The sequence below is a fragment of the Thrips palmi genome, unplaced genomic scaffold, assembly GCF_012932325.1.
Source record: "Thrips palmi isolate BJ-2018 unplaced genomic scaffold, TpBJ-2018v1 HiC_scaffold_8, whole genome shotgun sequence".
In the NCBI taxonomy this organism is placed as follows: Eukaryota; Metazoa; Arthropoda; class Insecta; order Thysanoptera; family Thripidae; genus Thrips; species Thrips palmi.
Genome location: NW_023144635.1, coordinates 11646006 through 11673279, shown reverse-complemented (window position 1 = coordinate 11673279; position 27274 = coordinate 11646006). Strand labels below are relative to the sequence as shown.

The 27274-nt window shown below is 60.1% G+C and overlaps 2 protein-coding genes across 2 annotated transcripts in view; one reads left to right on the top strand and one right to left on the bottom strand.

Moving 5' to 3' along the window:
* Positions 1-15144, top strand: part of LOC117653234 — a 41601-nt gene extending 26457 nt beyond the window's left edge. Inside the window, exons 5-9 of the mRNA XM_034398763.1 lie at positions 12781-12873; positions 13231-13293; positions 13660-13746; positions 13829-14189; positions 14600-15144. Coding sequence (XP_034254654.1) covers positions 12781-12873; positions 13231-13293; positions 13660-13746; positions 13829-14189; positions 14600-14679 — 684 coding nt within the window. The 3' untranslated portion in view covers positions 14680-15144. The remainder of the gene's footprint in view (positions 1-12780; positions 12874-13230; positions 13294-13659; positions 13747-13828; positions 14190-14599) is intronic.
* A 2099-nt stretch (positions 15145-17243) lies between these two features.
* Positions 17244-27274, bottom strand: part of LOC117653233 (protein Shroom-like) — an 18707-nt gene continuing 8676 nt past the window's right edge. Inside the window, exons 5-10 of the mRNA XM_034398762.1 lie at positions 21175-21476; positions 20352-21101; positions 19897-20251; positions 19690-19816; positions 19309-19575; positions 17244-19233 (exon numbers count right to left, since the gene is read on the bottom strand). Of these exons, the coding sequence (XP_034254653.1) occupies positions 18982-19233; positions 19309-19575; positions 19690-19816; positions 19897-20251; positions 20352-21101; positions 21175-21476 (2053 nt within the window). The 3' untranslated portion in view covers positions 17244-18981. The remainder of the gene's footprint in view (positions 19234-19308; positions 19576-19689; positions 19817-19896; positions 20252-20351; positions 21102-21174; positions 21477-27274) is intronic.

Below are 27274 nucleotides of genomic sequence, written 5' to 3'. Positions count from 1 at the left end.
GGGCTTCGAATCGGCTCGCATCCGCTTGAGGGCGGCACGTGGGGACCCAGTTGTTTCATTTATTTATTCTCAAAGGCCCATTTCTCTTTCGAATTTGCGGGCCGATCAATGCTGCCGCTTCGAGCTCCTTCAAAATCCCTCTCCACTCAATTATTTTTACGCGTACATGCCATCGCAACGACGGACGGACAGGCAGACAGACCTGCAGCCCGAGCCAATAAGGCAGCCAGGAAAGCGAGCGGGACGCGGAGCGGGACGCGGCGAGCCCTAATGGCTCAACTTTTCAATGTGCGCTTGGGCGGCTGGGGCGGCTGGGGCCGTGTGATACCGCCGCACCGTTCGGCTTCGGCCCGTTCTATTTACTGGCAAGTTTGTTAAAAGAGCCATCGAGTGCCCGGCGCGCCGAGCGGCGTGCCCGCCCTGCCGGAGATAGCGGCGCGGCGACGCACGGCCGCACGGCCGGCACGATGGACGGCGCCTGCAGCGGCCGGCCGCCCGGTCGGTATATCACCGGGATTTCCCGCAGCAGTAGTTGCGCAGCGCAAGAAAAACGAAAACAAAAACAAAAAGCGCAGATTTCAAGGTACGTTTTGGCTGAAAAAAATATTGCTGGATTTGCCTAACGCGTTCGTTCCAGTTTCCGGCGCCAAAAAGTCCTTCCCGGCGCCGCGACACCCTCCTCCTCTTCCTGGCAGAGCTGGTTGCCGGTTCGCTATCCCGGCATAATCGCAGCCGAAGCGGACCGAGCCGAACCGACCGGCATCGGGCGCCATTTGGCAGTGCACCGGCCACGGACCGTAACTCTCACGCCCGCTGCACCGGCCCCCCCCCGCCCCCCCCCGCCCCCCCCCCGCCCCCCCCCGCCCCACCCCCCCACACCACGCCGCCGTTAAAAAGGGGGTTAATTAATAAAAGGCGCTCGGCTGGAGATTAAGCACCGCGTGTTGGTCGACCGTCGGCCAGTCAGTCACCCCGAAATGAAGGGTGCGTCGGCCTGGCCGCCTGCCGCGTCACCGCCTCGCCGCCTGGACGCCAGCCAAACAAAATATTTGTTTTCCACCTTACCCGTCGCCCTCGTAGAATTTAATTGCTCCTCCGTCCCGGGTCCCATCCCGATTCCGCCCCACACCACGGCGGTGGCGGCTCCATGGCGGCTCACACCCGCGGTCATCGGCCCGCGTCGCCCCGCCAACCCTCTCGAGCCGAGGGACCCGCTGACCCAGTTGCTGCCGCCGCTGCGGCCATGCAGGTCCGACCGCGGCGGCGGGGGCGGGGGTGGCGCCCCACAAAAGAATCAACATTGAAAAAGGACGGCCGGGATCGGAGCTGGAGAAGCCCCCGGAGCTCCGCGTCGAGGGGATCGTGAAGGGGCGGCCGGGCGAGGGAGCCTTAGGTACTTGGAGAGGTGCAGCAGCGCGGCGAGGGGCCGAGGCCGGCCGAGGCAGTGTCCGGGGCAGTCGCCCCCAATCGGCAGCTAATGCAGCGATGAGCGCGCCTAGCTGCGCGGCTGTGTGTCCGAGGCCGTTACCATGAGTCATCCTGACAGTGCGGCACGGCGTGGCCCGCATGGCCGGGATGGCCGAGGCCAGCGCCGCCGGCATCGCCAGTCCAGTCCACTGCAGGCCGCGCAGTCAAGCACGTCCGCCCTGAATAATACCCGCCGTATATATCGGGCTCCGCGTCCGCCATCGTTCGGTCGCTCTCGCACCCACACGGGATGCCCCGCCAAAGCGAGAGAGAGAGAGAGAGAGAGAGAGAGAGAGAGAGAGAGAGGAGAGAGAGAGAGAGAGAGACAGGCCGCCTGGTGGCTCAGATTGCTCTGATTGTGGCGGCGTTCCGGACTGCAGGGGCAGTGAGGCCGACGGAGCGCTCAGGTCTCAATCCACCTCGCCTGGGCTGGGCGGCGGGGGCCTTGTTGGGGCGGCGCGGCTTGGCGTACTGCCGCTCTATTGTGCGTGGCGGGCGCCCTGCTGGCGCTGCTGGTCCTGCTGGCTCTGCTCCTCCTTCTCGAAATGACCCTTGATGATACCACTAATGTGATCTGTCTGATATTGGGAGGAGGGGCGGCGCGCAGCGAGCACAGCGAGCGCAGCGCGGCCCTCGGCCTCCCGAGCTGATAGCTGCCCGAAGGAGGGGGAGGGGGATCTCTTTCACTGCCCCACGCGGGCCCCGCGGGAGGTCCGCGCCCCACCACGCCCCCAGAAGACCCGAATTAATATTTGTGTTGGCGCGGCTGCGCGGCGGCGCGGCAGGTCGGCCAGGCCGGCCGGTCGGTGGCGTTGCAGGGCGCGGCCGAGCGGTGCCGAGTGGTGCCCGGGGCCTCGGGGCTGGCGGGGCCGGCCGACTTGATCACGCCGACCGACCTGTCAGGAGCAAACAGCCGCAGCCCCAACGGGGCCAAGCAGGGCAGGCAGGGCAGGCAGGGCGCGCCGAACTCAAACTGACCGGACCAGTCGACTGATTCCGAGGGCCGCCTTCGTCGCTCTCTCTCTCTCTCTCTCGCACCTATACGGGACGCCCCACGAGTGCGAGAGAGACAGAGCGACGAAGGCGGCCCTCGGAATCAGTCGACAGTCCCGTACCGGATCGGCCACGGTTCTGACCGTGGGCCCGGCGGCTGGGGTGGGGTGCGGCCTTTTGTTCAAGACGTCGCCGGCGCCGAGCGGGACAATCGAGTAGGTGGTGGCTTGGGCAGCGTGTCTCGCGATTCGGAAACACTTCCTCACTTATTCAGTCCGTCACAGACCATCGACCGGCTGCCACAGCCCCGCCAGGCCAGCCAGGCCAGCCAGGGTCGCCGTCAACCGCCGGGCCGGGTGAGGATGAGAGAGGCAGGGGCGATGGTAAGGCGTAAAAGTGGAAGGGTTGGTGGCCGCCCGCCAGCCCCGCCAGCCCCCCCAGCCCCCCCAGCCCCGCCAGCCCCGCCAGCCCGCCAGCCCCGCCAGCCCCCGCCAGCCCCGCCAGCCCCCCCGCCCCGCCGCCCCGCCAGCCCCGCCAGCCCGCCAGCCCCCCCGCCAGCCCCGCCAGCCCCCCCAGCCCCGCCAGCCCCGCCAGCCCCGCCGCCCGCCAGCCCGCCAGCCCCCCCAGCCCCGCCAGCCCCGCCAGCCCCGCCAGCCCCCCCCGCCAGCCCCGCCAGCCCCGCCAGCCCCGCCAGCCCCGCCAGCCCGCCAGCCCCGCCAGCCCCGCCAGCCCCCCCAGCCCCAGCCCCCCAGTCCACCGCAAGAGACCCTCACTTGGCATGCAGGATACTGATAGCCTCTGATGAAAGCGTCGTCCCGACGACTCCGCGCGAATGTCATCACGGACAAATTGAGCCGAGCAGCCGCCCCGTCGCCGAGCCGTGGCGGCCGTGGCGCTCTGGAAGGCGAGGGGGAGGGGCTGTCTTGTGTGGCCCTGCCCGGCCCTGCCGCTCCATGTCAACGCCGAGGAAGGACGGGCGGTCTTAATGATGCTCTCCAAACACCTTGACGACGACGAGGATCGGCTGGAGGGGGAGGAGAGGCCCTTGACGAGCTCGCGGAGCGCTTTGCGCGGCTTGCGCGCACGTGTCAAGTTTGGCGAGTAAGAAACTGAGTGCGTGAAAGACTCGCGATTGGCGACGACCACGAAGACGGCGAGGACCGCCAGGACGGCGAAGGCGTGTCTTGGTGGTTTGGGGCGGGTGACCCGGCGGCCCGACGGCCTGACAGTCGGAACTCACGGCGCGCGCCACCGCGCCGCCACGCCGCCACGGCGTCATGTGCGTGGAATAGGGCGAAAACTTTGCCACGCGCGTATCAGCCTGAAGGAGATGGATGGAGCCACACAGTACGGACGCCACGAGGCTGGCGGCTTGGCGGCGGTGCGAGGGGTGGGGAGGGTTCGCGGAGGGGGAGGGCGCGAACAGTGTGAGTGTGGGATTGGCATGGAAATTGGCGGCGCGAGGGGCGAGGCATCCGCTTCACGGCGACGACAAGCGAGATGGAATATCGGATGATCCGCGGCCGGCGAACGCTGGTTCACTGCTGTCTCTGTCGCACCCACGGCAGCGCCCCCAAGGCGTGCGAGCGCGACAGAGCCCGGCCCGCAGCCTCGCCAGCGCGTACAGCGTCTGTAGAGCCTCTGCAGGGACTGTGTTGAGCCTTGTGCAGCCTCTGTGGAGCATCTGTGGGACTTCTGTATGGCGCTGACGTACCTACTGAGACAAGGCAGGGACTTTGGGTGTGACAGCGCGGTGAAATCGTGGACCCGTGCCGTGGTTTGTATTGAGGTCCTATAGTCTCTATGGGAAGTTGCCAAAATTGTGGGTCCTTTTGGCTCCTAAAAAAGTGAAAAAAATATCTCGTTCTAAATTTTTTTTAGTATTTTTCCTGTATTCTAGGGGTCATTCTAAACGCATTTCCGAAGGAGGCCAGTATTTTCTCGCACTTTGATTTTTCCCCTATACTTTAACATGGGGAGATGGCACGGAAGTTACCATGGCACGGAAGTTACATCATAAACAAACGGCGAAAACGGACCAACCCGTTCACCAAATCTAACAGGTGTCTCGCCTAAAGTTTAAGAGAAGTGAAAGCGCAAAATGGCCAGGTGGACCGAAATCGATAGGCCAAGTAACACGCTTGCTATTGATGACACGGAATGTTACACACAAACCTGACACATGCCGGATTTTAACCTTTGATGGTCCAGCCAGCCGGAATGGAGCCCTGCAGCGAAAATCCGCCTACCGCGCCGGAAAGAGGAAACCGCGCTGCTCATTCTGGTCGCTGAGCCGAACTTTTCTCGCTACAGGTTCGGCGCTGAGGCGCGAAACTAAAGCTGACGATGTTTGAAAACCAGTACACGGTGGACATTTTTTCATCCAATAAAGCAGGGGGTGAGAGTCACTGGAATAAATTGCTATCCAAGGGTGTCATAACGGGTTGCCAACGGAACAAAAGGCTGTTCGCGGATTTGCTCTCCGACAAATAGTTCAGGAGATTTTCGCCTTGAAACACGGACTTTTTGGACAATGGACAGCACGGAAGTTACATTTTGCCCAGTTTTAGCCTGTTTTGACAGGGAAATGCTTGAACTGCATGCTCGGTTAGTGTGTGGGATAGTAGGGGAGATGAAGTCAAGTCATAGAAATCAAACCGCAGGTCGATACGTCGAAAAATAAGAAAACTGTGGCCCAAAGACACAAAAGGACCCACAATTTTGGCAACCTCCCCTATCGAGGAGTTGTGGAGTCGCTGTGCAGCCTTTGTGCAGCCTCTGTATATAGAGAGCGTTTTAGAGCGTTGTCGAGCGTTGCACAGCGCCAACGGACCTACGTTTGGTTTGGTCTGGTTAGGTTAGGTTTGGTCTGGTTTGGAAAGGCTAGGCTAGGTTAGGTTACTCTACGTCAGGCTAGGTTTGGTTAGATTAGGTTAGGTTAGGTTGCGCGCATTCCATCGCAACCGCGCCGCGTTCTACCAGTGTCCCGCTTCGTTTTGCCGCCGTGCCCATCCGAACCATCGCTCGGAGCGTTGGTCCGCTCGCTTCGCTCCACTCGACTCGGGGTTTACGACTCAGGCGCGGAAACTTCCTCTCTCATACTCGCTAGCCAGCTCGAAAAGTAAAACCACCCCTTTTTTGTTGCGATGGCTATGGCCGAGGAGCGTGTTAGTTGGAACGTGTCGGTACGTCGTTGTCGGTGTGTGTTTCCCCCCTGGAGTGCCTCCCATTAACGAGTAGGCACCCGCTGGGGACGTCCATGTAGGTCAGTAAAGAATCCCGCTGCGTTCCTGCTCTACAGAAGGGAAAAAAGCCTCAGCGCCGGCGTCGGTATTCGAACCCTCGCCGGATAGTGGCTGCGGTCCTCTGGCGCACTGCAGGGCCCTGCAGGCCGTGTTTCTGGAATGCCGCCTGAGGTTTCCGCCCGACGACATGCCTCACAAATCACAGCCGCCCTACCCTGCAGAGTGAGAGTGGTTTTCGTCGGCCCTTCTCTCTCACACCTATGCGGGACGCCGCCCCATGCATGAAAGATAGAGAGAGAGAGAGAGAGAGAGAGAGAGAGAGAGAGAGAGAGAGAGAGAGAGAGAGAGAGAGAGAGAGAGAGAGAGAGAGACCGAATCGACTTTCCGGATCGGTCCGCACCCCCAGCGGATGGCGGCGCGCGGCAACGCGTCTAATAATGCCTTTTTCCTTCTCCGCGCGGCGTTTCCTCGTCGCGTTATTGGATTATATTCCAGCGGGTCGCCGTCCCGGTCGCCGTCCCGGTCGCCGTCCCGGTCACGGAGCCGGGGGCCGACACGACTGGCTCATTTGACTGCCTTTAATTGAGTCTCTGTTTGCCCCACTTCCGGTCTCCGGTCCGCTTTTTATCGCTGCCACTTTGCGCGACTGTCTCCCGTCTCCCTCTGGCCGGCGGGCGGGTCCATCGGCCCGGTCCGCGACTGTCTCTCTCCCTCTCTCTCTCTCTGCCGGCGTGTCCGCGACTGTCTCTGTCTCTATCCTTCTCCCACTCTGCCGGCGGGTCCGCGACCCGCCCGGAGGCCGTTCGTCCGACTTCTGCCATGACGACGGCCGGAGTATCCCTTTTATTTTTTTTTACTTTTATGGGCTGGAGTGAGCGGCGCGACGATTCGGTCCAGGAGCCGCACCGGTCGCCGCGGGCAGCGGGAGGGAGCATACGCAGCGCTACGACGCAGCGCCAGCCGAAACCCAAACCGCGGAGGAAGAGGGAGGGGACGGACAAAAAGTGGTGTCGATGGGGCGGCGACTGCGGCAACCGCGGCCAAATGAGGGGCGGAGAGAAGACGGTGCCAAGCAGCGCGCTGATGGCCTATCTCGCGCCACCGCCCGCCCACGACACGCTCATCCCGACCATCCCGACACGGGGCACCGCGAAAAAAGAAAAAGGCGTTAACGTGGTTAGACGTTTACCTGCCAAAATCCCCCCCCCCTCTCCGAGCATTCTAACAGTGGGGTGGTGTTCTATTGCGCGATTAGAGATCCGGCCGCCACCCGCGGCGTACTCACACTCGCACTCGCCGGAGCGCGCTAGAGCGGCGTGTAGAGCGTCACCGTCACCGAGCCGTCGCACTTTGCCTAATAGTGTGGCGCGCCACGAGTCCCGGGGGAACTCCACCTCATACTCTGCCCCTCCACGGTGGAATTCCCCAGGGACCCTGCGGCCTCCGCTATGCGGCCGTGCCGTGGCTGTGCCGTGGCCGTGCCGTGGCTGTAGCGGCACACCTGAGCCAACCGCGCCCTAAACTGCGCGTTGCGTGCCGCGCTGCTGCCGCCGCGTCGTTGTATTCGCGGCACAGGTTCCCCCGGATAGAGGTCTCAGATGAGCGGACACTGCAAACCCGGATATGTTGCTAGCCGAAGCATTTTTCGGCTTCCGAAGATACCAGAACTCGTCGTCGAACGCTCGTTGAAACCTCCGTTTCCTGGTCGACACCCGCCATTTTCGGAAGCAGGCCAACAGAAACCCCCTCCTCACCCCTCGCCTGGTGCCTGTCGCAAACCATCCCGACAGGTGCTGCCCTCTTGTAGGCAAAGGTTCAATCTAGCGTCTGTCGTTCGTCTCCGAGCGACCCGTCGGCCGCTCTTCGGGTCGCTCCGGCGACCGAGCCAGCCGAGCTTGCCCCAGCCCGGCTCGCCCGGCTCGACACGAACCGAGCCGAGCGGGCCGAGGCTCGCCCCAGCGTTCGTTTTCGGCCATTCGGACAGTAGAGAGCTCAAATGAGCGCACACGGCTGTTCGGATATGTTACGAGCCGAAGCACTTTTCGGCTTCCGAAGATACCCGAAATCGTCGACGCTCGCTCGTTGAAACCTCTGCTTCCGGTTCGACACCCGCCTTTTTCGGAAGCTGGCCAACAGAATCCCCCACCTCACCCCCTCGCCTAGTGTCTGTCGCCAACCTTCCCGACAGGTGCTGCCCTCTAGTAGCTATCGTTCGGCTCCGAGCGACCCGTCGGTAGTTCTTCGGGTTGCTTCGGTGACCGAGCCACCGAGCCAGCCGCAGTCCGGCTCGCCCGGCTCGACGCACAACCGAGTCGGGCGAGCCGAGCTCGGCAGAAGCCTTCGTTTTCGGTCGTTCGGACAGGCAGTGTTCGCTTGTTTGAGCTCTCTATCGGACAGCCCGTGTCCGCTCATCTGAGACCTCTACCCCCGGACCGGGGTTTTGTTCCCTTCGTTTTCCTCGTCGGTCCTGCCTCGCTCTGTCCCTCTCGCACTCATGGGGCGTCCTGTACGGGTGCGAGAGAGACAGAGAGAGGAAGACGACCCTTGGCATCAGTCTGTCGGTCGCTGCTTGGAATCTCGATTTCACGCTGCGGGGATGCGGCGCGACTGCGCTGCTCTTGTCTCGGGTGAGGTGATGGCTAGGTTGGGTTAGTTTTTTTTCCTTTTCTTCTTCTTCTTTTCTCCTTTTCTTTCCTTCGTCCCCGTCCACGCAGTCACAGAGGCAAGCGACGCGGCCGCCGCCCGCCGAGTCGAGGCTAGGCCACCCGGTGCACGCGGCAGGGCGGCGGGCGGGCATCGCGCTGCCGTCGGGCGCTTCGAGTCCAAGAACCGCCGAGGACCGCCGAGGACGCCGTCCACGCCGTCCTTGCTGACTGCTCTCCCTCTCCCCAGTCCCCGCGGCGTTTCGTCGCTCTCACGAGGCGTGCCGTATACGCGCGTTCGAGAGAGAGAGAGAGAGAGAGAGAGAGAGAGAGAGAGAGAAAAGAGAGAGAGAGAGAGAGCTGAGATGGCCGTCAAAACGACCGGCTGGCGATAAGGCCGCCAAGTGCGCATCATATCGACTGGCAATAGCGCCGTTTTGTTTGGGCCGTGCCGCCGTGCCGTGCAGTGCAGTGCCGTGCCGCCAGGGATGCCAAGGCGTGCCAAGGTCGTGCAAAGTCCTCGGGGCCGCGGCTTGGCCGCCTGGTCGTTTCCAATTTCCCGGCTCTTCCAGGCCGGGGCCATGCCGGGGCCATGCCGGGGCCATGGGACACGCGGTACACTTCCATGTATTGCTCCTCTGCCTTTGTGACACGCGTGTCGTGTCGCAGCCTCGGCGTCAGCAGCGCGTCAGCCTTGGCTCGATGTCAGCGACTGCGTCGGTCTGAGTGCGTCAGCGCCTCAGCCCGCGTGTCAGCTTCAATAACAGTCACTATTCACTGTGTCAGCACAGCAGCCTCGGTGTCAGCCGGCAGAGTTATTGCCCCTGGTCCTGTGGATGGCCGGCCGCGCTGGACGAGGGCTGCGAGCAGCGGGCAGATTCCAAAGTGCTTCGTCTCTCTCTCTGTCTCTCTCGCACTCGTGGGGCGCACCGCAGGGGCGCTCGACACACACACAGAGAGAGAGAGAGAGAGAGAGAGAGGGAGAGAGAGAGAGGAGGGGAGAGAGAGAGAGAGAGAGAGAGAGAGAGAGAGAGAGGAGGAGAGAGGGGGGGGAGCACTATTCGGAGTCAGCCTGCTGGGAGGACTCGTGACAGAAGCGCGCCATAAATCGAGCAGCAAACCGCCGCGCCGGGCCACTGCCTTGTCTGCCTCGTCCACGCCGTCCACGCCGTCCACGGCGGCTTCAAGTCGGGAAGGGTCTCAAAGTGGCGCGACAATGGCAGAGGCCGGGCCGCGCCGCCCCGTGCGAGGAGATTGTCAGCCCCCCCGCCCCGCCCCGCCCCCGCCCGCCCCGCCCCGCCCCGCGCGGCTCCCCTGAGCCCGCCGCCTGCCGCCATGCATCCGAGGCCGAAACCCGCCCCGCCCCGGCGAGCAGAGGCCGTGGCAGAAACAGGCCTGGGCCGAAATGCGAATCCATTCCCGCCGGAACAAAAACAAAACGCGCGGACAGATTTATGCCGGCCTCTGCCCGCCCCGCCCGGCCTGGCCGCCAGGCAGGGCCGCCAGGCACGGCCTCGACCGCCAGGCCGCCAAGCACCGCTTCCGGCTTCCTTTCCCTCGGCAGGGCCGCCGAGCCTCGCCAGCCTCGCCGCCAAGCAGGCGGCGCGCCGGCGGCGCCGAGTGGGCAAATGAGCGGCGAGGCCGCGGGCCAGCACACTGATTCCGAGAGTCGTCTTCGTCGCTCTGTCTCTCTCGCACTTATACGGCACGCTGCATAGGTGCGAGAGGGACAGAGCGACGAAGAAGACTCTTGGAATCAGTCTGCTGCCAGCCGGGGATTCCGATGAAGACGCCTTAATGCCGTGCAGCTCCACGGCCTCTCAGCGCCTCTCGGCCCCGCGCCGACAACGACACGCGGTGGCTCCGGCGCGCTGGAGCCGGCTGGAGCCCCTCCAGGGACGCCGTCGTGTTTTGGCACCGCCGGGGCCGAGCGAGGCCCGGGGGAAAGTTATGCGAGCCACACGGAATAACTTTACGTCAAACCCTGTCCGGTCGCGTCCCGGTGCGTCCCGGCGGCAGCGTCGCAGCGACGCGGCGTCTGCGGCGTCCGCGGCCCGGGGATGGGATGGGATGGGAGGGTGCCGAAAGTGGAGAGGCAGAGGCAAAGGCGTGCCACGACGCCGGCGAACAAAGCGTTTTTGGCTGCAGTCGGCGACTTTTTTTTTCTCTTCTTGGTTTCTTGAAGTGCGGCTCTTTAGACGCCAACACGTCTCGTAAAATTTCTGTATCTGACTCCGGAACACTTTAAAACGCTTTAAAAACAAAATTTAACCATGCGTTTCCCTAAGATGTTGGCGAATAATACGAAACGGTTACTGGCATTCCCATTTTTTCTTTGCAAGAAGAAAGAGTGGTTTTCTTTTCCCCGCGAGTTGCGCTTTCTCCGGTTTTCTCTTTCACGCAACGCACTTACGGCGTGTATGACAAACGCATTCTTGTCGCCACATTGCCTCGTAGGGGACAGTCCCGGGCCTAGTGCTTTGGCACTTCTCTCGGTGTCTCTACGCCCCGCCCCGCCCCGCCCCGCCCCACCCCACCCCGGCACGCCCTGCCATACATCACGGGCCAGCGCCCCACAATCACGGCCTCTGTCTCTGTCTCTCTCACTCTCACGAAGCTCGCCATCCCCAGCCCCGCTGCCGGCCCCGCGCCGCAGACGACTTATGAGTCGGCTTTTGATGTCGTCTTCCCTGAATCTCCCTCGTTTCCTTGTGTAGCGACCGCGACGACGCCAAGAAAAAGGTCGAAAACTATCCCGCGCTGAATGAATCAGGAGGGATTATTTTTTTTTGAAGTGCTCGTTGGCTTGGACGGAAATATCACCTCTTCGTTTAGCTGTGCCTTTGGTTGAGACTCTCCCTCCACGGCCGGCCATCCTACACTGGTAAAACTAAGGCGTACTATCACGCCCTTCGTGAAGCGTACAGCCAGTACGCCCTTCTTCAAGCGTACAAGAGTTCATGCTCTCCTATCTTCCTATCTAAATGCATGGGGGAATTGCCTTGAAGCGTAGTCGTACGCTTCAAGAAGGGCGTACAGTCTTGAAGCGTAGTTGTGCGCTTGAATGAAGCGTACAACTACGCTTTAGTTTTACCAGTGTACCGCACCGCAGACCCCGCTCAGGAGTCTTGGAGTCCCCGAGTCTCCCTCCCTGACTGCCGCAATCCTACTTTGTATTTTGCAATGACAGTGCGTCTCTGAAAACGTCCTCCACTTTCAGGTTGGGGAAAATCCCTCCGATCGGCTCGGCTCTCCGCGGGGAACATCTACATACATATCCTCCCGGCTGGAGTTGGCAGCGCTCCGCCTCGGCCCCTCGGCCCCTGGGCCCCTGGCCCCCGCGCCCCGCCCGCTTTTCTTTATATTCTCTCACTTGGAAGACAAGGACCGAAGGGGCGGAGGGTGGAGGGCCGAAATAGATTTACTTTGCGCGCCCTGCGGGCTGATTCCGAACGGTGTTCCGTCTCGCTCGCACTCGTGGGGCGCCCCGCAGGGGTGCGAGAGAGACAGCGCGACCGCTCGGATATCGGACCTGCTGCCGCCGCGCCCCGCCGCCCCGCCGCGCCCCGCCGCGCCCGCGCCCCGCCGCGCCCCGCCGCGCCCCGCCGCGCCCCGCCGCGCCCCGCCGCGCCCGCCGCGCCGCGGACCCCGCCGCGCCGCCCGCCCGCCCTTCCCCGGCGCCCCGCGCCCTTCCGCACCACGGCCTATCATATAACACGCAGGGCCCGGCGGCCACAACGCAGCGGCGAAGTTGTCGAGGAGTGTGACAGGGAGCTGGAAGGCGGCCGCGAGGCCGGCCGCCAGACCCATTCCGAGAGTCGCTTTCGTCGCTCTGTCTCTCTCGCACCTATACGGGACGCGCCACGGGTGCGAGAGAGACAGAGCGACGAGGCAGTCTGCGCGGCAGGGCCAAGGACAAGGCACTGCACGCCGCCACGCCGCCGCGCCGCCTTGGAGGCCCTGGAGGCGATAGCTCGGACGGCTGGCAATGTATTGGTGCGGTGGCTGCACCCGACCAATCCCCTCCCGCCTGGACTTCCCTGAGTGATGTTATGGGCGTGCCGCGGTTGGCATGGCGACGCACGGGCCGACCCGCGGCGTGACGAATGCCGCGCGGAGCGGCGGCGGGAAGACGAATGAAGAAGGAAAACAAACCAAGCGGCGGCGGCAGAGAGGGGGGTGGGGGGGAGGCGACGCCCCGGGCCGGAACCCTGCCGAACCCTCAAGTAGTTGGCATTCAAAGCGGAAGCGGAACAGAGAGGCGCGCTCGGATGGCGCTGGACGCCTGGATCGCCTCGATCAGGAACGGTGCACCGCAGCGCCCGCAGCGCCACCGAGAGCAAGCCAAACAAACCCAAAGTTGTTGCTCTTTTTTCCCTGCTCGTTTTGTATCGGTGCGTCGAAGTTTTGAAGTGGAAGTTTGACTGTTGCAGGACAACCGGATGCTGCTGCTGCCCTGGATGGTCGTGGTGACCGTGACCGGCGTGGTGGACGTGACGCACATCACGCACGTCCTCATCACCGAGGTGGGTGTGTTTCCTGTTTTTGTTTTCGTTTTTGGACTGCCCGGCGCTACTCCCTTCCCTTCCCGCTGCTCCCTCGGGAGCTGCGCTGCCCACCACAACAAGATTATTCCCGACAAGGGTTAGTCTCGTTCCCGCCTTTAGGGACGCGCGGAGACGTCAGCAGAGGTCAAACATGCTAAGAATGCACCACACTTTTCTGTGAATTTCATTATTTATACCCTGCCCTAACGTTCGTCCCAACTCCCCTATAACTTCGCGTGCCGCATCACCAAATGACGGGTGGAATCAAAATTTGGTTGCATGTGTCGTACTTTCTTTCTTTCAGCTTCTATTCCCTTTTCGGTGTTTCTGTTTCAGGCAAACTTCAAACCCGAAGTCGCCATGCTCTTCACAGTTGACTTTTTCCTGCTCAGCCTAAATGTAAGTTATCTCTCTTTTTTTTTCAGCTTAAAAAGGGGAAAAGGAGAATGAATTTGATGTGTTTGTGTTGCGGACAGCTCGACCCTTGTCACGGGGAAAGTAGTTTGAGGACACTTTGCCTCAAAGCGACTTGCGCGAGAGGCGCCATATTTTACCAGGCGTTGTTGGAGGCCAGCTGATGCCCCACCCCCTTTCTCTTCACATGTCCTTGCAACGCCGTTCTGAACACAAGCGCCCCTTATATGCCATCCCCCCCCCAAAAAAAAAGAAACATGCCATCATATTGGTATTCTTAGTGGAGTTGCGGGAAGGGGTTGTTAATTTATTCTTGACGTGTGTTGCATGTTTGCGCTGCGCGTGCGGCAGGTGTACTCCCTGCTGTGCGTGGTGTCGCAGTACCAGGAGTACAAGGCCGGCAGAGGGCGGGCCGTGGACGACGACAACCTCCTGAGGGTACGCCGCTTCGCCGCTTCGCCGACCGGAGGCAACCATACGTTAAAAATAGACAGAGGTAAAAATGTTTGCCCCTTTGCAGTTCGCCCCCGTGCGGTACCTGGCGCAGCCCACCGCCACGAGTGGGCTGAGCACGCGGCGCGGCACGCACACCACGGTGCACGACGCGCACAGCCCGTCCGGCGACGCGCGTGACGCCAACGGCGCCAACGGCGCCCTGGACGCCGCCCCCTTCAGCGCCAACGGCGGCCACGGCGTGGACAACGGCGGCACGGCTGTGCGCCTGGTGGTGCCGCCGCCGCCGTACTCCAGGAGGCCGCCGGGCTCGGGCAGCTCGGGCATCCCGACGACGCAGGGCAGCACCCGGAAGCACGTGCAGTTCCCCGACATGTCCAACGCCAGGGTGGTCCTGGACGAGGACTCCAGCCAGGGGGACTCGCCCGGTGAGTGGGCTGAACGGTGCTTCGCTCTGTCTCTCTCGCACCCATTCGGACTGCCGGCCAGTGCCGGCCGTCGTAGACAGACAGTGCTCCGAAAAGGCACGATTCGGAACCAGACTGCTGTTTGCACGACGCCGAGACGCCGAGGCCGAGACTCGGGTGCGGTGATGCGGCGTGTCGGCCAGCGCCTCTCACCTCACACTGGGCCCTCTCTCTCACTCTCCCGCGCGGGGTAGCGCCACGGCGCGGGGCGCGGAGCATTGCCGCCCAGAGTCTCGCGGGCGTGGAGTGTGGCGGGCGGGAGAGTCGCTGGGAGAGGGAGAGGCTCTCCCGGGCTGCTTGCAGCTCGCTCCCGACACGAAAGCAAACGCCGCGAAATGCGTGAGGTGTCTGACGTGGTTGCGTTGTTGCAGGCACCGGAGTCGAGGACGGCAGCGCGGGACTGGAGTGGCCCATCCCGCAGGACGAGAAGGCCCTGCTCAGCTACCACTGAGAGGAAAAAAACACTTGGACTTTTGTTTGATGGCTAGTGAGGGTCATACCCATGCAATTATAAGTGAATGGCATCAGGGTGATGCGAGAAGAATTCACCCAAACTGATTTCTTAAATCAAGAACGTTATCATCAGAGCACAGCATTGTGCATTGATGGGACAAACATGTTCAGGGTGAAGTGCTGGCCGCGTGCTTTGGGTGGAAAGTGTGTAGTGTCTCGCGTTGCGTTGTTGGACAGCTAGTGACACAATTACATTGATAAATGTATAAACAAATTATAGAAATAAATTAGATGTTACAAATTTATGCTAAGGTGGTGTGCAACATGGGAACACCAATGTCGTCTGTGATGTCTGTGGGAGAGCGGTTCGGGGAACACTGAGCTTGGAGCTGCATGAGCCCATGTTGTTGGCAATGCTGTTGGATTGTACCTGTTATAATAATAAATAATAACCCAACATAAAGGATTGTCTTCCGAAACGAACCCTAGATTCTCCACGACCGACCGACGGGTCGGTCGATCGCAGACGGTCGGCCGGACGGTCGATCGTAGAGAGCTCAAACAAGCGAACACTGCCTGTCCGAACGACCGAAAACGAAGGCTTCTGCCGAGCTCGGCTCGCCCGACTCGGTTGTGCGTCGAGCCGGGCGAGCCGGACTGCGGCTGGCTCGGTGGCTCGGTCACCGAAGCAACCCGAAGAACTACCGACGGATCGCTCGGAGCCGAACGATAGCTACTAGAGGGCAGCACCTGTCGGGAAGGTTGGCGACAGACACTAGGCGAGGGGGTGAGGTGGGGGATTCTGTTGGCCAGCTTCCGAAAAAGGCGGGTGTCGAACCGGAAGCAGAGGTTTCAACGAGCGAGCGTCGACGATTTCGGGTATCTTCGGAAGCCGAAAAGTGCTTCGGCTCGTAACATATCCGAACAGCCGTGTGCGCTCATTTGAGCTCTCTAGTCGATCGGCAACGCTGTGGAGGCTTATGTGTCTCGGTGGCTCCAAGCGCAGAGGCAGCGGCCGCCTCGAATGAGGACTTGGATTCGAATCCCATTGACAAACTTATTTTCTTTAGCTGGCCTGGGTTCGGCTCCCAGGAGTGAATCGTTTCCTAAGTTTACTTCTTACATCCGGTACCATCACTATAAGATTGATCGCGTTGCATCTCAGTGGCTGGTTGGCTGATATGGTAGAGTTGTCAGCTGGCGGGAGGAAGTCCTGGGTTCGACTCCCAGGTGGGTGAATCTTTTTCCTCAGGTTACTTCTCAAATCCGGTACCATCACTCTAAGATAGATCGCGTTGCTTCTCAGTGGCTGGATGGTCGATATGGTAGAGGTGTCGGCCGGTGGGAGGAAGAACTGGGTTCGATTCCCAGTTGAGTGAATCTTTTCCTCAGTTTACTTCTCAACCCCGGTACCATCACTCTAAGATAGGACGTGTCGGACAGGTGTGTTGTCGTAGCTCAGGTGGCAGAGCGATGGGCCGTGGAGGCTGGTTGGAGGCCATGCGGCAGCACATGTTTCCCGTTGGACCTGGTTCGCTACCAGCCAGGTCAGGTTACTAACCCTTTATGATTGCCCCTACTCCCCTCTCCTTCTGGGAGGGGGGGTAGGGGGGGTGGGAGCCGACGGCGGGAACTCTTTTGCATAGAGGTGATATACAGAGAAGCAGCGCCACCAAGATAGACCACCCATTTGCCACGCTGACGGAGGCTGACGGCAGGAACTCTGTTTAACAGCCAAGATTGTTTGGAAGATATCTGGCCTTTAATTCAGTGTATGAGCCGCGCCGTCAAGGTAGGCCACCCATCTGACACGCTGCTGCAAAAGCAGCACCGCGGCGGAAAACATAAGCCATACTCTTAGCCGGGATTTGAACCCGAGTGCTTCTCTCTACGACCGACACCTCAGCCCCCTGAGCCACCGAGGCTCTCCTTAATGTGATCCAGTCTGAACTTGGGCTAATAGACGACTTGAGCTAGGCGAAAGAAGAGGAAGAAAATACCTTCCCGAACATGGCGGCCGGCCCCTCATTGGTCCTAGCAGCCGACGGCGGCCGTCCGCCATGTTCGGGAAGGTGTTTTCTTCCTCTTCTTTCGCCTAGCTCAAGTCGTCTATTGTACCGCATTCATGCAGTCAACTGAGAAAAATATTTCGGTACCCGGGATTCGAATCAAAGTCTCTCAGCGCGAACACCTCCTCTGCGCTCCCAGCCACCGAGACGATGAAAATTCGCTCGCCAATCTTGGAAGTAATGGTAAGTTACCGGATTCGAGGTTCAACAGAGGAAAACATTTCTATACCTGGGATTTGAACCGAACTCCTGCGCCACCAAATCACCCGGTGTGTCTCCGCCCAAACTCAGACCCATGGTTACCTGATTCTTCGGGTTCGTGAAGTGAGGTGAACTGAGAGTTTGGGAAACAAACTCATGAAAAGATTTGGGCGACACTCTTGCCGACCAAGCCACCGATTAGTGATGTTCCATGTGACCGTTCGACCGACCGTGTGCGACGGACCGACCCGTTGTGGGATCACCTTTAGAGGGATCAGTGAATAAGACAAGATAATATTCAATAAATTTATCACTTTATTTACAAATCTCTTCATCGGTATCACAATATAGAAGTCATTCCTTGAGAGTAACAACTGTTAAAAGACTTTTCTCGAGGAGGAAAAACTTCTGTCTTAGTTTATTTAATTAACATTTGTACAAAAGGATTTAAGATGGCATTGACAGCCATACTGCTAGACATGACTTGCAGAGTAGCAAGCCTGTTCTCTTTTGGACAGTTGGTAAGCAGTCCATAAAATAAATTTATTATTTAGACAGAAAAATAATTTATATGAAAATACTTTGTAACAGAGTCTTGCAAACAAACATCAGTGATATACATTGGTTGAAAAAACAATCAAATGCAAAACAAAAATGAATTCTTTCAGATAACGGAAAGCCATGTTCTGGAACAGCTATGATTAGATTGGAACACTGCCTTCACTGCAGCAGCATATAACAATAGCAAGCAATCAACAACAATACTGTACATTTATGATTATTACACATGTCTACTGCAATGTTAGATGTTTTCCTGGACGGATTAATAAATTTATGTGGACTATCACTGACAATCAGTGGCAAGTAAAAGAGCAGTAGAGACAAGCAATACGACTAGGTATGCATAGACCAAAAGAGTCTACTTCTTTTGGAATTTTTCTACATTTTACCTATATTTGAGATGCTAATGACACATGATTTTCACATCAGGTATACAGTAAAATCTTATGAAGACATTGATTATCCCTTAAGTGATTTTTGAGTCTCGTCAAAGTTCATTCCTCTTTCTTGATAGAAACTACAAACTGATTGGATTTGTCTATGACAAACTGAGCCTGGCCCTTAGCTTTTTTAAAACTTTCAGTCATCTTCAAAACAAGTGGCTCTAAAACCAATATAATATTGAGGCAAATAATCACTGGACAGTCAGTTCTTACAATAAGTAAGTAAACAATAGGTTCACCAAAAACATCAAATAACAACAATTAGTTTGATTTTTTAACAGGTAGGAAGAGAGACATGGCATTTGCTTTCATTAAAAATTCACTTCCATCAGGAAGTAAAATTAAGAACCTTAATAGAAGCAATTATTTTTACACACCATTTGCATCTCAAATATATAACATCACATTTTTCTTTTGTATAATCATAAATCAAGGCCAATGGCCTGAGAGTTGTGTGTTCTGATTGTTGGACTGATTTCAGTTCATAATAATTTTAAAATTGCTAAGAAATTGAGTAAACATTATACAATGTAGGTGTGTACATTTTTTCATAAATTGAAACATTTATTTTAATACCTTAAAAATCCTAAGTCAGAACACAAAACTCCTCTATCACGAAAATTCGTTGCCATCATTTGTTGATTCTCTCCTCAAAATCAGTACCACTGGTTGTAACAAATATCAGAACTGTCCTGTGCTGATGACATGTTTTTAACGTATACAAAATTGAAAAGCACGCATGTGATAAGAATTTGCCTTATATGAGGCTGTAATACATACAGAAATGCTTAAAAAATTAAGGAAAGTTCAATGGCACATTGTATCTAGTGTAAATAGAAATTATCAGTTTTAGGATGTTAGAGAGAGGACTTAGCACAATCATCTAAGCACAAGATAGTCATGCCTGTGTTATGAAGCTTCTGCAGTCTTTAAATACTATGGACAGGTAAAGTAGGTAAAGCACAGTTCAGATTTCAAGAATAACAACCACTAAGCTGAAGCAAGGACAAACATAATCGGAGTTGACTACAAAAGGTTTTCACGCAGAGCGGCAAGCTGCTCCACACCAAGAGAGATCTTGTCAGCCAGTTCTCTTGCATCCACAATAAGTTTAGCTTTCATACTGATAAAATGTTGGTAATCATCAAGGTCTGATGGGCTAAGACATGATAAAAGTGACTTCAGGACACTTTCACTCCTTTGATCGATGCTGGCCTTCAATTGCTTGGCCTCCATCAACTGAGATAACAACTTATCACGTTTGCTTTCCAGGGATACCTGATGAAAAAGAAAATGAATATTAAAAAATTGTCTTCTACCAAGGAATTGTAAGAAAAAAGTGGCAACACTCACTCTCTCATGATGATGTAATGGAAGTGCAAGCAGAGCATTCTCAGCTCTTGCTAATCGCCCTGAGAGCCCAAGAAGTAAAGATGTAATGTGGCCAACTTCAGAGATATGTAAACGCAACTTAGAGGATTGTCCAGGTCGCGCTACTTTCCCTACTCTGGCACACACTGCTTCGCCCAACTCTTCATTCAGTCTACGTTCCTCACTTAGAGCATCTTGCTCTTCACGAAGAATAGCTAACTTTCTTGACAGGCGAGCTACCAGCTCCTCCTGTAAAATTAGACAACAATTTAGGACCCCCAAATCTCAACATTCTTAAATGATATTAATAACAAATAAACAAAATTTGGAAATAAGATAAGTACAAGCATGATGTCTAATTACCTTCTTCTGGTTCAGTTCTGCACCACTGAGATCAACTGCAGAGGAATTGTCTTGACTAAGCCTAGTGAGAAGACGAGCTTTTGACTCAGATGTTGCAAAGTATGGAGAGCTAGCTGGTAATGCCTCCCTAAAAGCAATAAACATAGTATTAACAAGGATTTAAAATGAAAAATTAGACGTTCATTGAAAGACAAAATATTAACTTACATGCCGCTGGGTGTTCCTGCTAAGCGACTAGTGGGAGTGGGAGAGGATGGGGTGACACAGCCATTGCTTGAGGAAACCTCTAGTGAGGATCGACTTGAATTCAAACTAGAGGTTGATGTATTATTTGCATAAGAATCTCTCTTTGCTGGGGTAGGTGGACTTGGTTCCATTTTGACAGGCGTACTTGAGCTGACACTCTCAACAGAAACAGGTTGCGCTATCACTGAACTACAAGTTGATGATGGAGGGGATGTGGATGTTGAGGTTGACTTGGAACACATTTTCCTCGGACGGACACTCAGGTTGAAGAGCCCGGATACATAATCTGCTGGCTTCTTGTACTCTGGCGCAGGAGCTGCAAAAAGAAACAAAAACGAAACAGGAATAATTTGTGAGTGCTTCATGGAACAAGCCGTGGCGGCCAATGTAAGCGGTGAGCAGTAAACGCGACCCACCTAAAAGTTCCTGCAGACGGTCGTTTCCGTGCAGGCGACTGGCCAAGTCCCTGGACAGCTTCTCCACCTCCATCTCCTCGTGCATCCACTGCCGCTGGCCGGGCTTGGGAGACGGGGGTGGCGATGGCGGCGGCGAGGGGGGCGGGGATGGGGGCGGCGAGGGTGGCGGCGAGGGCGGCGGCGTCTGCAGCAGGTCGGTCTGCGAGGACGCGTCACTCGTCCTGGACATGCGGCACGACGTCGGCGTCGAGGTTACCACCTCAGCGGGGGCGGCCACGACGTGGTGGAAGACGTTGGCCACCGCCTCGCTGGGGGCGGGGGCGGCGGGGGCAGCGGGGGCCGCTAGGCGGGCCGGCAGTGTCGGTGAGCCACCCTGACCCGCAAGCCGATGCAGCGGGGCGCCGGCGCCAGGACTGGGGCTCGGGGTCGGGATGGGCGGAGAGGGTGATGTGGTGGCCGGAGACTGCGAGGGGGACAGGTTCATGGACGTGGGCGTGGACAGCGAGAGCCTGTCCGAGCTGCAGCACGAGTCCGTGTCGCTAGCCGCCGACATCGGGGAGGGCGTTGGGGACGCTGTCGACGAGGGCGACGTCGGCACGATTGGCACCGCCATGGCCGGCACTGCCGTGTGGGTGTGGTGGTTGTGCTGGTGGTGAAGGTTGTTGTTGTTGTTGTTGAGGGTGGGGCTGGGCGCGGCACCCAGTGGCTTGGCCAGCCGGTCGTCCTCGGGGGATAGCCTCTGACGTTCCACTGAAACAGCACATTCCAAAATTAAACCTCTGCCTCTCCCATGTTTTTAATTGACCGTTTTCTCTCTACTCACCAATGGCGGGCTTTTGCGGCGACACGACCAGCACGATGTCTCTGTCCTCCTGGAGGGCCTGGAGGGCCTGCAGCGACTGCAGGCGCCCCATTTGGGGTCGCGGCGGGGCCTGCGGCACCGCAGTGCTGTGGTTGGTCATGGTGCTGCCGGTGGAGACATGGCCGACGTGGCCCGCGGGGACCAGGCCCGCGGGCTGCGTCTGCTTGTAGCTGCCCTCGAAGCTGGGCAGCGTCGCCTCGCGCTCGCGCTCCTTGCGGTCCTTGCGCAGCGACAGGTCCAGGTACGACGCCTTGGAGGTGCTCCTGCGACGCGGAAACAAAGAAAAGACACTGTTTAGAAAAGCAGGACGACAAAAGCGCGCGGTACATTTCGTTCCAGACCGATCTTCCGGTTTCGGCCCCGCAAAAACCGGTACCGATCCCATGCCGACGATTTTCTACTTTTGTGCTGGCTGCTGGTCCAAGGTGGTCCCGCCCCCACGCGTCCGGCGGCGACAGACTCCGCAGGCAGCCTGTGACCCTGCCCGACCTGGCCAGGCCAGCACAGGGCCAGCACCCGCAGGCCGGCGGGCCGCGCGGCCACCGCGGGGGCGGTGGGGGCGGTGGGGGCAGGTCGAGGACGCCTGGACGCCGCCCCGCCCCGCCAAGACCACTAGCGGGCCTGAACCACCTCCCCCTCCCCCAAGCCTACCTTGGGCCTACCGCACAACGAGTCCTAAACAAGCCATGCCGCGGCACACTCATCTAGCCCGCTAGCCCGCTACAGCGCTGCGGCGACGCAGATACAAATCACCGCGGTCCTTTATTCCAGCCTCTGGCTGCCTCTAGCGCCTGGCAGGTAGGCAGCACGCCCAAGGCAGGCGGGCCTTAGGCGGGCCTTAGGCGGGCCTTAGGCGGGCCTTAGGCGGGCCTTAGGCGGGCCTTAGGCGGGCCTTAGGCGGGCCTTAGGCGGGCCTTAGGCGGGCCTTAGGCGGGCCTTAGGCGGGCCTTAGGCGGGCCTTAGGCGGGCCTTAGGCGGGCCTTAGGCGGGCCTTAGGCGGGCCTTAGGCGGGCCTTAGGCGGGCCTTAGGCGGGCCTTAGGCGGGCCTTAGGCGGGCCTTAGGCGGGCCTTAGGCGGGCCTTAGGCGGGCCTTAGGCGGGCCTTAGGCGGGCCTTAGGCGGGCCGGGGGCAAGGTTGGCCAGCCTCGCCTCTCCTTGGCGTGCAGCGCGCACGCTGCGTTACACCGTGGTAACGGGCGGCGCGCCACGGCCTGGCATCTCCGGAGCCATCCCCGTTACTCTCGCCTGTTGCTCACTGTACAGGAAGGAGACGCCTTTGTCAGTGTCGCAGTGCCGCGTCACGCCCCGGGCTGTACACTGTACTCCGTACTCGTGGCTCGCCAGCCTCGGCGAGGGATCGCCACGATAAGGCTGGACCCCGCAGGGCCCGCCCCCCTTTCGCCTCCCCGCGCTGCACGGCAGCACGGCAGTCCGCGCGGGAAAACCAAACACGTTTCCCGGGTCGGCGGAGACAGCCTGGACAACCTGGACGACCACGCGGCAGCGGCAGCACGGCACGGGACGGGCCTCCAGCGTCCAGAAGAAAGTCAAAAGAAACACGGCGAGGGAGCGGAGCGCGGACCGGGCTGAGTATGGTCAGTGCCTGCTGCATGTCCAGCCAGGCTGCCGGTCTGGCCTGCAGACTTGTTCTCTCTCTCTCTCACACACACTGACGGGGCGTGCCGTAAGGGTGCGAGAGAGACAGGCCGATGGGACCTCCCTCTCGGAGTCGCGGCGCCAATCCCGTTCCAGACTGTCCCGACGGGACCCGCGCGGCGCCGGGCCTGGCCGCGCCGTGACGCAACCAACCCGTCCTTTCCGCTGGGCCGCGCGACGCCGCGAAGCCGCGACGTGCGCGTGGCGGACGAAACGAGGCACTAGACGGCCACCAAACGGAAGCGGTATCTAGCGGGGCCCGCGCGTAAAAGCTGAGGCAGTCCATCGGAAGACCATGACGCGGGTCTCTAGGGCCACCTAAAGAGCCTCCAGGGTCGGCCCGGCGAAAGCGCCACCGCAGCACTCTGTCTCTCTCGCACTCATGGGGCGTCGTGTGCGAGAGGAACAGAGACAGGGCGACGAAACGCTGCGCCCGCTGTGCGGATTCGGAAGAGAAGGTACACGGCCGCAGACGCAGTCGCCACATTTTCGGGACTGTACCTGGTGCACACATCGACCCCCACGGGCACGCGCGGTCGGGCAGCCGCACTCTCCACTCGGGCCCAACGCGCGGGGCTCTGGCGGCCGCACTCTCGCACTCGTGTGCCAAGACTTGAGGTCACGGCGCTCCGCCCGCTCCGCCCTCCGACAGCCCGCCGGGCCGGCCGGCCGGACCCGCGGCCCGGCCAGGCGGTCAGGCCCTTCGGCCCTTCGGGCTTCGCGGCCGTGCGATGCGCCGCATGGCGGCGCCCAGCGTCGTCGTGGGGAGAGAGGGAGGAGGTGTCGTCAAAACAAGGGATGGCACAGCCCGGAAACTAGGTTCCGGGTAAAAAACAGACGAGCAACACAAAAACCCGGGGGAAAACAACCGCGGCCAGGCGAGCTACGTCGTACTACTCAAACAAGCCTGTCGCGCTGGCACAAGGCCGTCTCTGTGGACCTCTTGTACACACACTACCTGGAAAGGGGTGGATAGAAGGCCCCCCCCCCCCCCCACACACACACACAGGCGGCCACAGACAACTGCGCGGCGCCGTGTACCTATCGCGCGATACCATATTTCTCCTGCAGCTAATTGAAATGGATGGGGCGTCGGCTACCGGTTGCGGCACTGCAGGTCTGCAGCACGGCGGCACCCACGCTCGGCCCGACAGGCCGACAGCCCTGCTCCGCCCTGCTCTGCTCTCATCTGACCGCCGCGCCGCCGCGCCATATGCTGCCGCTAGTCTGGCGGTGCGCGGCGCGGCGCTCGGCCCTAGGTACGTACTGTACGGCTTGCCGGCCGGCCGGCCTGGCCGTACGGGACGCATAAGGGTTTCCAGGTCACCGCCACACTCCTTGACGACAGGCCGGCGGCACAGCTGCCAGTCAACCGGCCGACGGCGCGGTGGTGCGCGGCCGCGATGCCGTTCGTCGCGCACCCCGAGCAGGCCGCCCGCCCTGCTGGATGGACCTCGCGAGTCGACGCGAGAGCGAGAGAGACAGTCCCAGGACCCACCAGTCCGAGGGCCGCGCCGCGCCGCCGCCGTTTCGCCGGTGGCGGTCATTACGACGGCCTGCTAATAGTCAGTCAGTCCAGTCGGCGGGTCCGCGCTGGACTACCGTGACGCAATATCGGGGCGGCCCTCGGGGCGGCCCTCGGGGCACGGCACCGGTACCAGCACCCCGCCACTGGAAGGCAGCGGCAGAGGCGCTTCCGTCCGATAGACAATGTGCGCAGGAAAGCGTGGCGTGGCGTGGCGTGGCGTGGCGTGCCGTGGCGTGGCGTGGGCGCGGCGGCGCGACTTGGTGACTCGGTCACGTCCGACCAGGCCAACTATACGCCGCCAGGCCGCCAGCCCCAACGACCCGCATAACGACGCCGTCCTGCCGTCCTCGGCGGCGTGCCGCGCGGTGCCGCGTCGCGCGCCGCGTCGTGCCGCACGCCCTCCAAACGCCGCCGTTTCATTTCGCCACCGCGTCAATCCAATCAAAGGCCGCCTAATGGTCCCAACGGCTGCTAGCCGTGCTAGCGGCGCGGTGGCGAAGTCATCGACGCGGTGGTCTGGCCGCGGCGCGGCGGTGGCGCGACCTCCACGTCGGCCAAATGCGAAAAGGAAAACGGTACGTATCCACCGGGCCGGCGGGGTACGCGGCACCGGCACGCGGCCGCCAACGCACAGGATATGCCGTGACACGGTACGCCGGGCCACGCGGAGCACGCCAAGCAGCACTAGCCCCCCCCCCCCCCCCACCGGCCGTTGGCAGGGGCCTCCGGGCCTACGCGCACAAAGGGGCTCGGCAAAAACGGCGACGTTGCACTAGGTGTCTCAGTCAAGAGTCAAGATGTCGAGACAGTGGCAAGCGAGCGCTGCAGGTCCGGGCCGGACTGGCCCTGGCGGAGAGTGGCAGGCAGTCCGGGGCAGGATGCGTGCGGCGTGGCACAGCCTGCGTAAACACGCTTATCGGGCCTCTAATCGCAACGAGAACGAGAACCCCTCCTAATGTCAAAGCCATCCGCCCCGTCCCCGTCGCCGGCACTGCAAGCGGGTGGAGCCGCGCTGCTGCGCCATGCTGCGCCATGCTGCGCGCGGCCGGCAAGGGCAGCGCACTGCAAAATGCCGAACGGTGCCCCGTGGCGCCGTCTCTCTCGCGCTCACGGCGCGGCCGAGCGAGAGAGTATGACAGAGCACCGTTCGGAATCAGCCGCTCCACTGCGCGCTGCGCCTCGAGTTGCGTGGCATTACGCCGAGTGCAATTGCCCGTCCAGCTGCAGGGCTGCTGCCGCCAGCCGTCTGATTCCGAGCACTGCTTCGTCGCTGTCTCTCTCGCACCCCTACGGACCGCCCCGTGAGTGCGAGAGAGACAGAGCGACGAAAGCAGTGCTCGGAATCAGACGGCAGGCTGCCGCTGGACCGGACCGGACTCCACGCTCATCTACAATTCTCGGCGCCGCTCGCTCCCCGTTCGTTCGTTCGTTCTCGTTCGCTCCTCGGTCGGTTCGCGGAGCGCAGCAACGCGGAGCCCACATTCTTTTCCACGTTGCGGCGGGCGCTGGCGCCAGCCCTGACCCCGCCCCGCCCCGCCCCGCCGAGACTCATCCGCCGCAATGCAATCCAGGAATTAATTGCGCCAGTAACAAGCTCGCTGCACGGCGACTTGGCGACGCGGCCGCGTCGCGACGGCCAGATTCATAATCCCGTCGTGTCGCTGCGTCGTCAGATCGTCGTCACGTTTGACACGCGTCACGCGACGCGACGCGGCACGTCCAGCAGACGGGTGACTCACACGACGCCACACGGCCACGCGAGTCGCTGAATACCGATAAACTCTGCCAGCGACACGCTGGGACACGCTGCTGCCCGCTCATTCCAAACAGCGCCTTCGCCGCTCTGTCTCTCTCGCACTCACGGCGTGTCCCGAAGAGGTGCGCGAGACAGAGCGACGAAGCGCTGCTGCTCGTAATCAGCCGTCTGATTCCGAACACTGCTTTGTCGCTCTGTCTCTCTCGCACCCCTACGGACCGCCCCATGAGTGCGAGAGAGACAGAGCGACGAAAGCAGTGCTCGGAATCAGACGGCAGCCAGCCGGCCTGCCTCTTTCTCCATACCAGCAGACTAAGCTTTTCTCACACACATAAACAGGGCGGCCCATGAACGCGAGAGAGAAGGAACGATCGCAGCGATGTGCGAAATGAGTCGGCAGGCCGCGTGGCCCAAAAGGCGAGCGGACGCGACGCTGTTCTGGAACCAAATGAAGAGGGAGTGCCTGATGGCGCGGGAAAAGGGGGCGGGGGCACGCGAAACAACGCCTTGAGGCCGATGCGATGCCTGCAGGCTTCCGAGCACTGCTTTTGTGGCTGTCTCTCTCGCACCCCTACGGGCCGCCCCATGAGTGCGAGAGAGACAGAGCGACGAGGGCAGTGCTCGGAATCAGCCTGCTGGGCGATGCCTGGGAGATGGATGCCATTGCCAGCATCGCGTCGCAATTAACGCACGCAACCCCGGCGGGGCCAGGACGGCCAGGACGGCCACGACGGCCAGAACCAGAAGATGCCAACGGCGATTCCCGGAAGCGGCGCGCCGAACACGCCGTGCACGCCAGTGCAGTGGTTGAACCGGCGCGCCGTCGACGCGGACGTGCGGGGCGGGGGGCAGGGGCGCGAAGGTGCGTGGTCATTACTTCAAAACGTCGCGGCTGATAGCCTGAGGACTGATTCCGAACTGCAATGGCGGGTTGTCACTGTCTCTCTCGCACCTCTGCGTCGCAGAGGCAGAGCGAGAGAGACAGAGCGACGAGTTGCTGTTCGGTTCGGAATGAGTCCGCAGGTCGCCAGGCGTGCATGAGCAGCTCGTCCTGCAGTGCAGGGCGGTGCCGGGCATTGGTGCCGGGCGGCGCGGCCGCGGGTCGATCGAGGGGCGGAGGGG